A 17571-nucleotide genomic window follows, 5' to 3' on the forward strand; every position below is an offset into this window, starting at 1 on the left:
GGCGTGTTGAAAACATCAAACACAAGCAATTGTATACACTGTGTATCAATTTGACACAAAAGAGTTGCCGATCATTGAACAATGCATCAATCAAACTTCTTGGAACATGATTAACTACTATAGAATGCGTTTCTAATTCTTTATAAATGAAATAAAATAAACATCGTAGATTCTTTGTAAATAAAACTGGAGGGTAGGTTGCGCAAAATACAAGGTCCCATTTTTGAAATTTGAGTTTCGTTTAAACGTTTGGGAAAATTTCTAAACGGATTTGATTTCTTTTTCGTTTACACGTTTACACGTGTAAACGTCACATCCTTACTCGGGACTCGTACTTGGACTCGAGAAATGTGACTCGGACTCGGACTTGGACTCGATGTTTCGTGACTCGAATACAAGTCTGTATCTTATTGACTATTAACTGTGAAAATTTCATTTAAATTGCAAACTCTATTCCCAATTCATGTCTATTTCAATAAAACGATCACAAAACTTGGCTGTCCACCACTTATCAATTACCGTGCTGCGAACTGATAATACATCTCCCAATGAGGATAATCAAACATCAATTGTTTTCCCACCTCCATGAATGAACGAGAACTTGCAAAGGAAAAGATACAAAAATCACCATCGATATTTCGAAGAAAAAAGAGAGTGAACTTGCTTCTCATATTCAAAACACACAACCTGATAGTAAAAATTCTCTTGATTTCAATTATTAAAATCTCATTTGTATTTGAATACTTGTGTGTAATCTGTAATTCTCACTTAGCTCATTTAGCTTTCAATATTATCGCATTCCTTGGACAGCTACACAAACGGGTTCTTTTTAGTAAAACATGCATAACTTTGGATGGCATGATCAAATTTAGTGATTGGGTTTTTTTCAGATGAGTGGAAGAACATGCTCTTTTAAGACATACTTCTTTGGTGTATCTAATTTGATTGCTTTTTAAGAAAAAACAAATCTTGAGTGCGGGTCACTTTCTTTTTAACTCACCCTGTATAAACACAATGTGAACATGCATCTCTCACACACTAAACTTAATTGTCTTCATTTTCTATCATCCTCTTTTTTTCTGTCTTTTCTTCTTGTACGGTAGCCCTCACATTGAGTGGCATTTATGCCTTGTGAAGGGAAGACTTGCATAAAATAACAATTACATGTACACAATGTGCATGTTTAATCTGGAGCAAATAATTAAAACTGAAACAAATTGAATTCTCAGATTTCATGTCAGTGCAAGTAGCGAAACTGACTTACATGCATCTGCTTTGGTTACAGGAACTGATACCACAAGATAGTCATATGCATTAAAATCCAACAGAAATGTTGGGGGAAAAAAGAGAAAAAAGAACAAGAAAGTTTCTGTTTCAATTGCTCAAGGTCTTACAATCCCTGTAAGTATAAATCTGGAGTGATCTTGCAATAGAAAAGAACATTCTTTGCTGCATCTGAATAAAATGTAGCTCACGGAGCTCAATGCTACATTGTGCATGAACTATGGGTAATGGCTACCAAGACAGCTCCACTCCATCAACTGGGTGGAACACTGAAGTTGAAAAGCATCTTGAGAGCTATTACATGAGTAGAGAAAGAACTGATCAAATGAAATGGTTAAGTGCTGAAATCATTGCACCAATCGGCCTCTGCTTAAACTTTGTCTTTCTCTTCACAGTCATTCGAGTGAAGTCCATGCGTACAATCATCAACATCTACTTATTCAATCTGGCTGTGGCTGACTCCCTCTACCTTATGACTCACTTCATATTTGCATTGTTTTCACCCACAGAGTACAACTTATTGGTCGACAATGCAGTATCAAGTGTCCAATGCACGTTCCTCGCTACTTCTAATTTCTTTGTGGTTACCATAGCAGCTGAGAGATTCTCTGCAGTACGCAATCCTCTGACATTCAAGGAAAAAGCCTCTAAATCTCGAGCAGCAAAGATATCAGCAGGACTCTGGGTGCCAACAATTATTGTAGGTGTGATTCTGATTTTCTTACCATTAACAGATGCTGTCTTCACTAAAGTCTACTTTGGGATTCTTTCCATTATCAGCATTGCCTCTTTGATAGCAACTCTTGCTTTGGACATCTATGTAGTATTGAAAGTATGCAAGCAATCAGCCCTGTTTCCGAACCGTCCCAAACAAGCAGGTAAGGTCCTCTGCATGGTTATCATCAACACTGCTGTTTTCTTCATTCTGAACTCACTGTACATTGCAACTGCAATTATGACAATTCATGTACTTGTAGTGGCATCAAAGTATACTTCAACTGCTGAGATTGTTGCCAATCTGGAACTTGGAGAGACAATAACTACTCTGTCTACATGCGTTGAAATTTTGCAACTGATCAATAGCTCAATCAATTCCCTGGTCTACAGTGCCACAAACGCTGACTATCGTGATGCTGTAGTCAAGGCTTTCTCATTCCTGAAACTGTGCTGTCGTTGCTGCCCAAGACGGAATCCCAGCCGACCATCGCAGCCAGGGAAGCAGATTGAGCTTCGTGTGTTTCCACGGGCAGAAAATGACCAAGAGCACCGTGCTGCCAGGCCAAGCAGCAGCAAGCCACCAAGCCAAGGGCATGCACAACACACAGAGAGTCAGCAGTCACTGAACAATTGTCAAGAACAATGTTCCAGGCAAAGCAGCAGCAAGGCATCCATGCACAGTCAGCAGCATGTTCAAGTGCATGTTGAGGTACATCCAGAACCAGCAGGGACCTCAGCACTTGCAAGTTCTCATCAGGAACAATGCTCTACTCTGACTGACTGCAAGTCATCCATGCAAGGGGAACAGTGTGTACATCCAGAACCAGCAGAGAGCCAGCAGTCACTTGCAAGTACTCAGGAACAATGTCCTGAGCTGACTGGCACCCAGCCATCAGCACAGGGGCAGCAGTATGCATATCCAGAACCAGAAGGGAGTCCATCGTTGAAAAGCTGTCAGGAAAAATGTTCCCTGGTACCTGATGAGTGCAAGCTATCCATGTAAGGGCAGCAATGTGCAGAGTCAATGTGCTTTTGAACTTGCTGTCGTGTTTTAACTGTAGAGCAGCTTTTAGGCTGTTTCATACATCTTCTTCATTGGAATGCCAAGTAGATTTGACATCAAGAAACATTAACGCACATTATGTTGGAGTTGAAATGTGTTTTACTTCAGCGAACTGCCAATACATGTACGCACCATGACATCAGTAATGTGCAGGCCCGCCCAGAGCAGATTGCAACCAACTATCAGTAAAGGCAACAGCTGGTATTCATGCAATGTATGTATGTAAATGGTTCAGAAATGAACAAATCCCAAATAATTTAATTGTTTTCTGAATCAAATTTGTGTGCGTGTTAAAAGGTAGAGTAGATCATTTGCAACTATCCAAAAAGTAACTGACAAATTTATTGTTAAAAGGCTTTCGGTTTTAATGCCACTAAACTCCGTGTGAAATCATTCTTTCTGGCACGCTGTCATTTTGAAGGAAACAGTGAAAGAAAGCTATTTCCAACGATGCATCATGTTAGTTCACGTAGTTGGTTTGTAAATTCGGTGAATCCATGAATATGTGCGCGCAAGCGTTGACACGACGCACACGCACACTAAGTTGCTTTTATACGTCAGTTCAGTGCATGACATCACGTAGCTGCAATTGACTGAATGAGAATGTGTCCCTGGGGCTGAATTCGGACGCAATATAAAACATGACTCACGACTTTTGAATGGAACCTGAGATCCTAGAATATAGTTTTCTCGGAAGATACTGCATTCACAGAGCTTAAACTTCATCGTGTTAGTTGTTAAGCACCTGTTTTTAGATTTTGAGCACTTTTGTAGCTTCAAACGAAAAAAAAATGTGCACAAATGACAAATGATCTACCCTTCCTTTTAATGAGCTTGTTTGTTACTTTTTTCAGTGTGACAATGTACATGTATTGGTACTAACATATGGAACCCCTGAAATCTTTTCACTGTAAATAAATGTTTTTTTTAAGTGCCTTTGAAACAGATTTTGAGGTTTTTATTTTAGGAACTATATTCCAAGTCTTTGGATGTTTCAGGCTTTTAAATATATTTTTTTATGAAGTTCCATATTCATGAGTAATACAGTGATGTCATGAGCTGGAACTTCAATGTCACTGCTGTTTGAGGGGAAAGGAAAGTTAACAAAAGTGTTTTGATCAAGTTTGATGTGACTGTTGCGTTCATTAGCACATAGCATGCAGCCAATGAAATACTTAAATGTAAAAACTTGTACACATGTACAATGCAATCAATTTTAGGTTCATAAATTATACAGAAAATCCAAAAGCTGTAAAGTGTAAAATACCTAAATCAACATCACAGCAACATTAGAAACAATTGTGAACATGTGCACGGGCATTGCAAAAAAGTGTGCGTAAAATGTGGTCATTACTTTCATACAAACACAGGGCTAGGATATTTCATGTTTGAGTGAATTTCATTTGACAGCCTTTTGATTCTGTTATTAACAGACCTTGACAAATCCCAAGCATGGAGCACAATACACACATACTCCTAAAAAGGCACAAACTGTATGGTTATTGTTATTGAGGGTTCAATATTTAGGGAGCAAACTCACCGCAAATCCAAAGTGTCATGGGAGGTTTTGGATCTCAATCTTGAAGATCTCTGAGGTGAAGTGCTGTTGTGTCAGATAGTGATAAGGATCCGTTATGGCAGCGCCAGTCACCGTACGTCAGAGGTGCTGGTGGAATGGTTATCTTGTGGGTCAAGACCTGATGCACAAATGAACAGATTAAAACAAAATTGATATGGCTAGAGCTATATTGTCTAGGTTTTCACCCAAAACAATAACATGGGAACAATCTGACAATAGCCGTGGCAATAGCTCTAGAAGCCCGTTTCAGACACAGCTTAAGTAACAGATCGACAAAGTTGCAAGTTATGCATTAGCAGCATCTGATTCCAAATGTATACCAATCTTTGTGCATACATCAGGCATGCAACTGGGAGTTTAGAAAAAAAAACAAGGAAATCCCAACTACACAAGACTTTGTACAGTGTTTTTCAATTTGTAATGGCATTCGTGAGAAGTCAAAAGCGAGGAAATCAGCGGATCCGAGGAAAAGTTGCAGGCCTGATACATGTTGCATAATGTAGAAACCATTTTTTGAAGACCAAATTAAGTGCTGTTTTTTTGTTCAAACTTTCTTGAATTCTATCTTTAGCAAGGAGAAATCCAATTGAATAGATGTTTTCCTGCAGAGCACAGATATATAATATACGAGGCCATTGTAGACTTTAGATGTAAAGTATGGCATTTAAGTCTGGTGTATTAAAGGTGTCATCACAGGTACAAGCTGGAAAAAAATGTAGTTGATAGTTAAAAGCCCGGTTCATACTTCACGCGAAAGCAAAAGTGAAGCGAATACATTCAAAGGGCGTCCACCATTGTTGACGACATGAATTTTGCTTCGCACATGCTTTCGTGTGAAGTATGAACCGGGCTAAATTCAGCAATTTGTACTCCACTTCTGTTAATAGAGCGTGCAAGTTGACCTCAAAAACCTAGGTGATTTTACTAGGTTTATCCAGTCAAGGGCAAAGAATGGGTTCTGAACAAGAAAAAATCATTCCAATTTACAACACATTCAAAAAATATTACAAGTTGATTAATAAAGTAAATTGAAATAATGTTGACCTCCACTTCCGTTCATTGGGTGAATTGGGTGAATTTAGACACGGGAGTCTGTGGCTAGACTAGTCAGTGTTTGGTACCAAGATATTCACATGAAAAGTGAATGTGAACTGGTGAGACTTGCATGCTCTATAATTGTACATAATCTGTGTAGCACCACTAGTCTGTTGTATTACATTATGAGCTTCATGTCTGTATAACGTTTAAATGCAAAGCAATATTCTAATATTTCTTTTAGATGGACTCAAGGGTACTTCAAATTTGGGTAATTGAAAAATCAATGCTGTGAAATATGAATGTCGTTGTTAAGTTAGCATCATACAAGATGTATCTTAATTTGCACAGTATCTGAGGAATTGTTGCTTTTTATATGTTAAAGCTGCTATTTCCTTGTGTAATTTAAAACTCTAAACACAAATAATACAGAAATGTACTATCACCAAATCGGTGTTGGAGCTCTCATGTCTTTCTGATACCTAGTAATATTTGAAAAAAATATGGCAGGACAAACCATGTTTAAAGTCACACACTTTTTATAGGACAAACAGATTTGCATGTAAAAGCAAGATCAGTGATAAAATAAATAAAAGTGTACACCAGCAACATTTAAACAAACAGTGATATTCCTGAATTTTGTATTTAAAACCTAATTCTTGCTTGTACAAATGTAATTGTTGAAAAATCCCTATTGAGTAAAAGAGCTTGCTGGTCAATGTTGAAAGTACAAACATATACCCTCAATATTCATGCCACAAAAGTAAGCCAACATATTGGTCAGCAAAGGGGATGACAAGGGTTTAAGTCTTTTGTGGCTTGTTTCTGTCTTTTCAATAATTAATTCCTGACAGACATATTAGACAATGCACAGTATGTACACCTGTCAATCTTTCTGTGTGTTGCATTGTGATTGGTTGGAATTGATCAGCATTAGCTACTAATAGGCCACGCCCCTCGACAGCTGATCCAATCAAACATGAAAGCTGATCTACGTCTTTTGCAAAAAGGAAACTTCAGAGGAAATACTTACCTTTGTAAGCGCCAAGCCGGAAACCAACAGTGTTATCTGTCAATGAAAATAATAAGACATGAAACTGAAATGTTTGCACAATTTATCCAGGGCCAAGTTTCATGAAGACCTGACAAGAAATTAGGGGGATAACTGAAAAAAAATCCTCAAACTTTCTGTTGCGGTTTTCATAACAGGCACACTATGTACCTGTGTGCACACTTTATATCCAGGCGAGGGGGTACTTGTGAACGGAGCGGATACACACAAAAAATGAAGAGATTGGATAAATAAAAATAAATGCCAGTTTCACTCACCGATGCCATCTACACTCTTGCCGATGGTAAACTCACACTTGATGCGATAGCTCTCTAATACTGGCTGTGAGTGTGCAAACAAACAATGAAAATTAAAGGAACAAATCAGACATCTCCAATGTCAGGAATATTTACCCCACAAAAGATTCACATGCTGTATAGTTTATCTAACAAGAATTCCAGGTTGAAATATCAATTTAGTACAAGTAAGGTGACTCTGTCTAGCTACCCGAGTTCAAAGATCACACCAGTCAAGCTAACCTAACACTATGTGCCAAAGTGAACTATCATTGAGATTATAATTCATAAAATCATTCACAATACTACAAATAAATTTAGTAAAATCTATATTTTTAACAACAAATATTTGTCACCTAGCTTACTTACCGATGGCTTAATTGGCTCCAACTCACATGCCATCCCACTGTGGCTCTTTCTGTCAATCAAATGAAGAGTGCACTATTAAACACGAGGTTGTGGGTTCGAATCCCACTCCAACAGGCTTGTGAATTTCTTGTGGTAACCACAGCTATATATGCACAAGATTCAAACTGGCCCACTAACCTTTGCAAGCTCTGTTATTGAGTGTTTAAGATGTCTGCACTAGTAAGCAGGAGGTCATGGGTTCATATCCCACCCAAGCAAGCTAGCAGAATCTTTGCTTGTAAGCTCTCAGACAGCACTGAATATACAGTGCATTCAAATTTACATTGGTGAAGGTCAAAACCAGTTATTCACTTTCACAACTCCCCTACGTAAACAATTTATTAAACTCATTGATTGTGGCACCTGCTATATCAGATTGGGACCAGCCAGCCAACCCCAGCAAGCCTGATGGTCAAGTAGTTGAGACATCTGCACTAGGAAGGAGGAGATTGTTGGTGCAAGTCTCATTCGAGCTGCTTATGAATTGTGAAGTTTTGGTTTTGTGTTCATTTTTTTTGCTTTTTGTTTGTAAACATTTGTTTTACCAACTCCCCCCCCCCTCTTTTAATCTTTGGGACTTTTGTGCGTGGAAAGGAAGTTTATTTCAGAAGTAGGCCCAAAGTTTGTTGAGTTTTAATTGATTCTCAAGAAAAATGAGGCATCATTTTCTGGACTTTTAACGAAATTTCAGGGCAGCTGTACATGTAAGTCCACTTGGCAGAAAACTGTGTCTGGAAACAGTTTTTTTGTCAAGGAAGATCACATTTCCATTCTGGCCCACAACCATCCCGTGTCTTTGGTGAGTAGCTCACCTTTGTTGCTTCAGCCAGGGAGACATCTCCCCAATGTTCCGTTGCAGCATCTTGGATAAATTCCTCAGAAACTCCCTGGTGTCGGTCTGTTTGGTGGATAGCTGGTCCTCATACGGCTGGTTCCACAGTGGAGTCACCATGTTGTTTAACCTGTAGATTGCAAAAAGATGTGAAAAGCACATTCAGTATTTCAGAGTCTTAACACATTTTGGAAAAAGTGAATAGCTCAACTGCTATAAGCCTTTTTGAGATATGGCAGACACAATACAAAGGTGTTATTTGATTTGGGTATATTGGGGTAACTTATGCAAAAGACTAGACCCAGACCAAATAGCGCCCTTGTATTGTGTCCACCGTATCTCCAAAGGGTAATGGACTGTGTGTGGAACTTGTCATCTTTCTACATACAACCATTCTCATAACTTCAGTTCATAGTTCTGGTAGTGCATTGCAAATTAAAGTTTAAGCTTGAAACAATGAGGGTAATGTGTTCAACTTAGACAGTTTATCAGATAAAATAAGAATCATCTGAAACTGTGAATCGCACACACACTCTACACAGACATGCAACCTTTAATGCTGTACCTTCTAGGAAAATAAACAAGGAAAACTGTTCACATAACAGTTTTGTTCAACAAATGCCAGATGAGGTACTGAATTTACTTTAAGTTCCGTGCTATTTTCGAGTTTCATTCCGAAAAACAGATTTCTTTACCAATCTGCTATTTTTCAAGCAATACAAAAGTTATTCACTTTTGAATGATACACCAAACACAAAAAAGCTCAGAGTGTAGGAATTCCATGGTTTCAAATCTTTGTTGATGCAGTGACTATTTGTATCTGCATTTTAAATGTCTTTCTTGATTATCCAAACACTAAATCTAAGGCTTGTGTCAAGTTTCTATATGTGAGTTATAAATAAATATGTTGTAAGCAAAATGTAGTGAACGAACTGAATGATTTTGTGTCATTTTTTGATCTGCATCTAATTTTATTCAGTTATAGATAATCCATTGTATGTTATGTCTGTGATCTTTTATGAGCTGTAAAACTCTGTAAAAAGTGCAGAGTGCCATTTCACTTTTTTTTTGAGTAACCTAGATATGAGCAAAACCTTAACGACGGATTACACAATGTACATGTAAAAAAGTCTTGAAGAGAAAATAAAAAGTTATTCTGAAGCACATCTATGCCAAAGTAAACTGTGAAACTCTATTGTCTACTTTGGTTTAGTATGCATTCAAAACAAGGAACAAAGAACTTATCCTTACAAATCTTAGAGATAAAAAAACACTAAGGGGAAAAAATGTAGAAACTTTTAGTTTCAACTACACATTGCTCCAGGTCTTATATTCGCTGTTAGTATAAAACTGGAGTGATCCTGAAATAGGACAGAACACTCTTTGCTACATCTGAAAAAAGGTTGGATATGGAGAACGATGAAGTTGAAAAACACCTTGAGAACTTTATCAAGACTCACAAAAGAAATGAACAAATACTATGGTTAAGTACTGAAATCATTGCACCAATCGGCCTCCTCTTGAACTTTGTCTTTCTCTTCACAGTCATTCGAGTGAAGTCCATGCGTACAATCATCAACATCTACTTATCCAATCTGGCTGTGGCTGACTTGCTCTTCCTTATGACTCAATTTATATTTGTATTGTGTTCATCCAAAGACTACAAAGCATTCCAGAGTGTCAAATACATGTTTGTTGCTGTTTCTAGTTTTTTTGTAGTGATCATAGCAGCTGAGAGATTCTCTGCAGTGCGCAATCCTCTGACATTCAAGGAAAAAGCCTCTAAATCTCGAGCAGCAAAGATTTCAGCAGGACTCTGGGTGCCAACAATTACTGTTGCTGTGATTCTGATATTCTTACCAGAGACTGTCTTTGTTAACATCAACTTTTGGATTCATTCCATTATCACCATTGTCTGTTTAATAGCAACTCTTGCTTTGTACATCTATGTAGTGGTGAAAGTAAGCAAGCAATCAGCCCTGTTGCCAAACCGTCCCAAGCTAGCAGGCAAGGTCCTCCGTATGGTTATCATCAATACTGCTGTGTTCTTCATTCTCAACTCATTGAACACTGCAGCTGCAATTATTATCATTGCAGCAGGGAGTCCTTCTACAAGTGGGCCTTCCCAGTATATTGAATTTATAAAACTTGCAGAAAAAGCAAACACAGTGGCAATGTGTGCAGAAATCTTCCACCTTATTAATAGCTCAATTAATTCCCTAGTCTACAGTGCCACAAATGCTGACTATCGTGATGCTGTAGTCCAGGCTTTCTCATTCCTCAAACTGTGCTGTCGTTGTTGCCAAAGACGGAATCCTAGCCGACGATCGCAGCCAGGGAAGCAGATTGAGCTTCGTGTGATTCCACAGGCAGAAAATGACCAAGAGCACCATGCTGCCAGGCCAAACAGCAGCAAGCCATCAAGACAAGGGCATGCACAACACACAGAGAGTCAGAAGTCACTGGATGGCTGTCAAGAACAATGTTCCAGGCAAAGCAGCAGCAAGGCATCCATGCACAGTCAGCATGTTCAAGTGCATGTTGAGGTACATGCAGAACCAGCAGGGACCCCAGCGCTTGCAAGTTCTCATCAGGAACAATGCTCTAGTCTGACTGACTGCAAGCTATCCATGCAAGGGGAACAGTGTGAACATCCAGAACCAGCAGAGAGCCAGCAGTCACTTGCAAGTACTCAGGAACAATGTCCTGGGCTGACTGGCACTGAGCCTTCAGCACAAGGGCAGCAGAATGCACATCCAGAACCAGAAGGGAGTCAGTCGTTGGAAAGATGTCAAGAGGAATGTTCTCTGGTAACTGATGAGTGCAAGCCATGCATGTAAGGGGAGCAGTGTGCAGAGCCAGTGTGCTTTTGAACTTGCTGTGTAGCGTTCAAACTGTATAGCAGTTTTTAAGGTTTTTTTTCCATACATCTTCTTCATTGGAATGCCAAGTAGGTTTGACATCGAGAAATTTTTAAAGCATAATATGCTGGAGTTGAAATGTGGTACATATCATAACATCAGTAATGTGCAGGCCCAGGGCAAATTGCAACCAACTATCAGTGAAGGGAACAGCTGGAATTCCGTTGTGCAGAAATTACAAATTCAATATTTGTTAACTGTTATTTGAAGGAGGTTTTGTATGTGTGTACAAAAGAGCACTTTTCTTACTTTCTGTGTGTGTGAAAGTATTGGCGCTAACATATGGATAACCCAGAATTTTTTCCACTGTAAATATGTTTGTTTTAAGTGCCTTTGAAAGGTATTTTCAGGTTTTGATTTCACGAAATGCACCTCTTTATTTTAAGTCTGAAAATGTTTTAGGCTTTTAAATATTTTTTTATGACAGTGCCAAGTTCCATATTCATGAGCAATACAGTGATGTCATGAGCTGAAACTTTAGTGCCACTGCTGTTTGAGGACAAAAAGTTGTGTTTTGGTCGAGGTTGATGTGACTGTTTTCTTCATTTAGCACATGGCAGGCAGTCAATGAGATACTTTAATGTACAAACTGCTATGTGTAAATAAACATACATGTTCAATGCAGAGGAATCTAGGCTCATAAATTACACAGAAAATCCCAATGCTGTCAAGTGTAAAATACCTAAATGAATGTATCAGAACAACATTAAAAACAGTTACGAGCATGCATAGGCATTGTACAAAGTGCACTTCAAAAGATTACAAGCATTCAGATGCTTATTATTACTTTCATAAAAACACAAGGCTTGGTTGTTTAAATGCTCAAGTTGGGACATTCATATCACAGCCCTTTAACTTTGTTATTCTATTAAAAGACATTGAGAAATCCCAACCATGGAGTACATTATAAACTCTTAAAAGAGCACAAACTGTATAATTATCATTGTTGAGGGTTCAATGTTTAGGGAGCAAACTCACTGTCACAAAATGTCTTGGGAGGTTTTGGATCTCAATCTTGAAGATCTCTGAGGTGAAGTGCTGTTGCGTCAGATAGTGATAAGGATCCGTTATGGCAGCGCCAGTCACTGGTACGTCAGAGGTGCTGGTGGAATGGTTATCTTGTGGGTCAAGACCTGATGCACAAATGAACTGATTAAAAGACATTGAATTTGCTATATTTTTAAAGGTATAAAGTCTAATATGAGCAAGTGAGATGTCTATGGCTATTGTCTAGGTCTTCACCCATAACAATTACATGGGAACAATCTGACAATAGCCGTAGCCATAGCTCTAGAAACCCGTTTCAGACACAGGCCTAAGTAACAGATAAGGCCGAAAAAATAATAGTTCTGCTTCCGATTACATGCCTTTCAAAAATAGGGTCGGACGGTCGTAAAAAAAAAATTTGGGGGCCCAATTTTTTTTATGCAGATTGAATGGGGTATGCAATTATATGCGAAGTTTTAGCCTGAACTATTTCCATTGCACTACGAAAGCTATACACAAAATGGCCACGAAAAGTGAATAAAACCTACCTTAATTATTGTCAATATATTTAAGTTCGATAATTCTTAAAAAATAATGGAAAATTCAGGCCGTTCACATCATATGCACAACGCTAGTCAAGACCGGAAGCTGGCCAAAACTTCGAAGTGCGTGTGATGCACTGTGCATGTGTGGCCCGCGGCCGACAGACCTCGTTTTACGGTCGAAAATTTCGGGAACACGCTGCATGTATCACTCCAAATACGAGTAGTGGGATCTCAAAATGAACTCTTGAACACGGAAAATACATACATAGACAAGATAGATCAATTCTGTGAATTAACTTGCAAAAATGTGCTTTCTCCATCGGTGTTTTCTTGGCATTTTTACGATGTCGAATCCGACCAGTTGACACTGACAGTGCACGTGCTTAATGCATAGCCATGCCAGCGCTATCGCATAGCCATGACAGACTGGTTAGCGCACTTTCATCATGTCTTCTAAATTGGCCCCTGCGCGTTGCGGCAGGGACCAGTCGTCACTGCATTGAGCAAGGTTTACGCACGTGATTATAGGCACCGTGACATCGAATTGCGAGGTATGATGACAGATCGCGAAGCAAATTTGGTTTCTTTGAAAAAAATAGCGAATGTAAGTAAGAAAACAAATAAATACAAACATTTTTTGGAAGCAAATGGGTTGTTGAGAGGTATTTTGTGAAGACAGAAAAGACAACAAGCTTTTATTTTTATTTATGCAATCATTATTTATTTTTATTTTTTGGAATTGCCGATAAAATTGTTAGGGTCGCAGCCTAAAAATAGGGTCGGTCAGGTAACCGGAAGCAGAAGTGTTATTCTTTTTGGCCTGAAAAAAGTGGCAAGTCATGCATTAGGAGCACACACGTGTACCATTCTTTGTGCATACATGTACATGTAGCACAACATGGAAAACATTTTCTGAAGACCAAACAAAGTGCTGAATTTTTGTTTCAAGTTTCCTTGAAATTTAATTTTGCGAGGAGAAATCCATTGGCTAGACTTTTTTCTGCAGTGCACAGACATATAATACGAGACCATTGTAGGCTTTAGATGTACAGTATGGGATTTAAGTCTGGTGTATTAAAGGTGTCTACACAGCTACTAGCTGGAAACAAATGTAGTTGATAGTTAAAGTCAGCAATTTGTACTCCACTTCTGTCAATAGAGCATGCAAGTTGACCTCAAAAACCTAGGTGATTTTACTAGGTTTATCCAGTCAAGGGCAAATAATGGGTTCTGAACAAGAAAAAAATCATTGAAATTTACAACACATTCCAAAAATATCGCAAGTTAGTAAATTGAAAAAATGTTGACCTCAACTTCCGTTCATGGGGTGAATTGGGTGAATTCAGACACGGGGGTCTGTGGCTAGACTAGTCAGTGTTTGGTACCAAGATGTTCACATGAAAAGTGAATGTGAACTGGCGAGACTTGCATGCTCTATAATTGTACATAATCTGTGTAGCACCACTAGTCTGTTGTATTACATTATGAGCTCCATGTCTGTATGATGTTTAAATGCAAAGCAATATTCTAATATTTCTCTTAGATGGACTCAAGGGTACTTCAAATTTAGGTAATTGAAAAATCAATGCTGTAAAATATGAATGTCGTTGTAAAGTTAGCATCATACAAGATGTATCTTAATTTGCACAGTATCCGAGGAATTGCTGCTTTTTATATGTTCATCAAAGCTGCTATTTCCTTGTGTAATTTAAAACTCTAAACACAAATAATACAGAAATGTACTAACACCAAATCGTTGTTTGAGCTCTTACGTCTTTCTGATACCTAGTAATACTTGGAAAAAAACTGCAGGGCAAATCATGTTTCTAAAAGTCACATACTTTTTATACGACAAACAAATTTGCATGTAAAAGCAAGATCAGTGATAAAAAAAAATAAAGGTGTACACTAGCAACATTTAAACAAACAGTGATTTTCCTGAATTTTGTATTTAAAACCTAACTCTTGCTTGTACAAATGTAATTGTTGAAAAATCCCAATTGAGTAAAAGAGCTTGCTGGACAATGTTGGAATTACAAATATATACCCTCAATATTCATGCCATAAAAGTAAGCCAACATATTGGTCAGCAAAGAGGATGACAAGGGTTTAAGTCTTTTGTGGCTTGTTTCTTTCTTTTCAATAATTAATTCCTGACAGGCATATTAGACAATGCACAGTATGTACACCTGTCAATCTTTCTGTGTGTTGCATTCTGATTGGTTGGAATTGATCAGCTTTAGCTACTAATAGGCCACGCCCCTCGACAGCCGATCCAATTAAACATAAAAGCTGATCTACGTCTTTTGCAAAAAGGAAACTTCAGAGGAAATACTTACCTTTGTAAGCGCCAAGCCGGAAACCTACAGTGTTATCTGTCAATGAAAATAATAAGACATGAAACTGAAACGTTTGCACAATTTATCCAGGGCCAAGTTTCATGAAGACCTGACAAGAAATTAGGGGGATAACTGAAAAAAACTCCTGAAACTTTCTGTTGCGGTTTTCATAACAGGCACACTATGTACCTGTGTGCACACTTTATATCCAGGCAAATGCGTACTTGTGAACGGAGCGGATACACATAAAAAATGAAGAGATTGGATAAATAAAAATAAATGCCAGTTTCACTCACCGATGCCATCTACACTCTTGCCGATGGTAAACTCATACTTGTTGCGATAGCTCTCCAATACTGGCTGTGAGTGTGCAAACAAACAATGAAAATTAAAGGTACAAATCAGACATCTCTAATGTCAGGAATATTTACCCCACAAAAGATTCACATGCTGTATAGTTTATCTAACAAGAAATCCAGGTTGAAATATTAATTTAGTACAAGTAAGGTGTCTCTATCTATCTACCCGAGTTTAAAGATCACACCAGTCAAGCTAAGCTAACACTATGTGCCAAAGTGAACTATCATTCAGATTGAAATTCATAGAATCATTAACAATACTACAAATAAATTTAAATAAAATCTATATTTTTATCAACAAATATTTGTCACCTAGCTTACTCACCGATGGCTTAATTGGCTCCAACTCACATGCCATCCTACTGTGGTTCTTCCTGTCAATCAAATGAAGAGTGCACTATTAAACACGAGGGTGTGGGTTCGAATCCCACTCCAACAGGCTTGTGAATTTCTTGTTATAACCAAAGCAATATATGCACAATATTCAAACTGGCCCACTAACCTTTGCAAGCTCTGTTATTGAGTGGTTAAGATGTCTGCACTAGTAAGCAGGAGGTCATGGGTTCATATTCCACCCCAGCAAGCTGGCAGAATCTTTGCTCGTAAGCTCTCAGACAGCACTGAATATACAGTGCATTCAAATTTACATTGGCGAAGGTCAAAACCAGGTATTCACATTTACAACTCCCCTACGTAAACAATTAATTAAATTCATTGATTGTGGCACCTGCTATATCAGATTGGGACCAGCCAGCCCACCCCAGCAAGCCTGATGGTCAAGTAGTTGAGACATCTGCACTAGGAAGCAGGAGATTGTTGGTGCGAGTCTCATTCGAACAGCTTATGAATTGTGAAGTTTTGGTTTTGTGTTCATTTTTTTGCTCTTTGTTTGTAAACATGTTTTTTACCAACTCCCCCCCCCCCCTTTAATCTTTGGGACTTTTGTGTGTGGAAAGGAAGTTTATTTCAGAAACTTTGCTGAGTTTTAATTGATTCTCAAGAAATGTGAGGCATCATTTTCTGGACTAACGAAATTTCAGGGCAGCTGTACATGTAAGTCAACTTGTCAGAAAACTGTGTCTGGAAACAGTTTTTTGCCAAGGAAGATCCCATTTCCGTTCTGGCCCACAACTATCCCGTGTCTTTGGCGGGTAGCTCACCTTTGTTGCTTCAGCCAGGGAGACATCTCCCCAATGTTCCGTTGCAGCATCTTGGATAAATTCCTCAGAAACTCCCTGCTGTTGGTCTGTCTGGTGGAAAGCTGGTCCTCATACGACTGGATCCACAGTGGAGTCACGATGTTGTTTAACCTGTAGATTGGAAAAAGATGTGAAAAGCACATTCAGTATTTCAGAGTCTTAGCAATTTCTGAAAAAGTGAATAGCTCAACTGCTCTAAGCCTTTTGCGATATGGCAGACACAATACAAGGGTGTTATTTGATTTGGGTATATTGGGGTAACTTATGCAAAAGACTAGACCCAAACCAAATAGCACCCTTGTATTGTGTCCACCATATCTCCAAAGGGTAATAGATTGTGTGTGGAACTTGTCATCTTTCTACATACAACCATTCTCATAACTTCAGTTCATAGTTCTGGTAGTGCATGTGCAAATTAAAGTTTAAGCTTGAAACAATGAGGGTAATGTGTTCAACTGAGACAGTTTATCAGATAAAATAAGAATCATCTGAAACTGTGAATCGCACACACACTCTACACAGACATGCAACCTTTAATGCTGTACCTTCTAGGAAAAAAACAAGGAAAACTGTCCACATAACAGTTTTACTCAACAAATGCCAGATGAAGTACTAAATTTACTTTAAGCTCCGTGCTATTTTCGAGTTTCATCCCGAAAAACAGATTTCTTTACCAATCTGCTATTTTCCAAGCAATACAAAAGTTATTCACTTTTGAATGAAACACCAAACACAAAAAGCTCACGTTCAGTTATTAAATTATTACTTTACAATTCCAAATTATTGGCTACCAAACATTATTTCTGTTCTCGCTGGGTAGGCTGGTTTCCCCCCTCCCCCCTCAATCAGTATCAATAATGTACGGACGGGAGCCAATCTGTTGGCAAAGCTGGTTATCAGTTTGGGCCAACAACAAAAAGAAAAGTTCATGGGTACTTTCCGAGTATAACATTTGA

General features: G+C 38.4%; 1 protein-coding gene across 1 annotated transcript; it reads right to left on the reverse strand.

Moving 5' to 3' along the window:
- Positions 1-6455: 6455 nt before the first annotated feature.
- LOC119743339 (tRNA (uracil-5-)-methyltransferase homolog A-like) lies at positions 6456-17267 on the reverse strand. Its single transcript, XM_038219740.1, has 6 exons — positions 17206-17267; positions 16577-16726; positions 8246-8395; positions 7395-7443; positions 7008-7071; positions 6456-6747 (listed from the first exon to the last, which is right to left on the reverse strand). The coding sequence occupies exons 1-6, from the start codon at positions 17265-17267 to the stop codon at positions 6695-6697; spliced, it is 528 nt and encodes a 175-aa protein (XP_038075668.1). The 3' UTR covers positions 6456-6694.
- Between the last annotated feature and the right edge of the window lie 304 nt (positions 17268-17571).

This window comes from Patiria miniata, unplaced genomic scaffold, assembly GCF_015706575.1.
Source record: "Patiria miniata isolate m_02_andy unplaced genomic scaffold, ASM1570657v1 HiC_scaffold_6, whole genome shotgun sequence".
NCBI classification, from domain to species: Eukaryota; Metazoa; Echinodermata; class Asteroidea; order Valvatida; family Asterinidae; genus Patiria; species Patiria miniata.

Bases quoted from the DNA above. Each gene is read 5' to 3' on its own strand.
- LOC119743339 (XM_038219740.1), bottom strand. From the start codon at position 17,267: ATGAAACTCGAAAATAGCACGGAGCTTAAAGTAAATTTAGTACTTCAT. The intron at 8,396-16,576 runs GTGAGCTACCCG...TGCAATCTACAG, and splicing joins CCCTGGCTGAAGCAACAAAG to GTTAAACAACATGGTGACTC. The intron at 6,748-7,007 runs GTGAGTGAAACT...TTTCATTGACAG, and splicing joins CAAGAGTGTAGATGGCATCG to ATAACACTGTTGGTTTCCGG.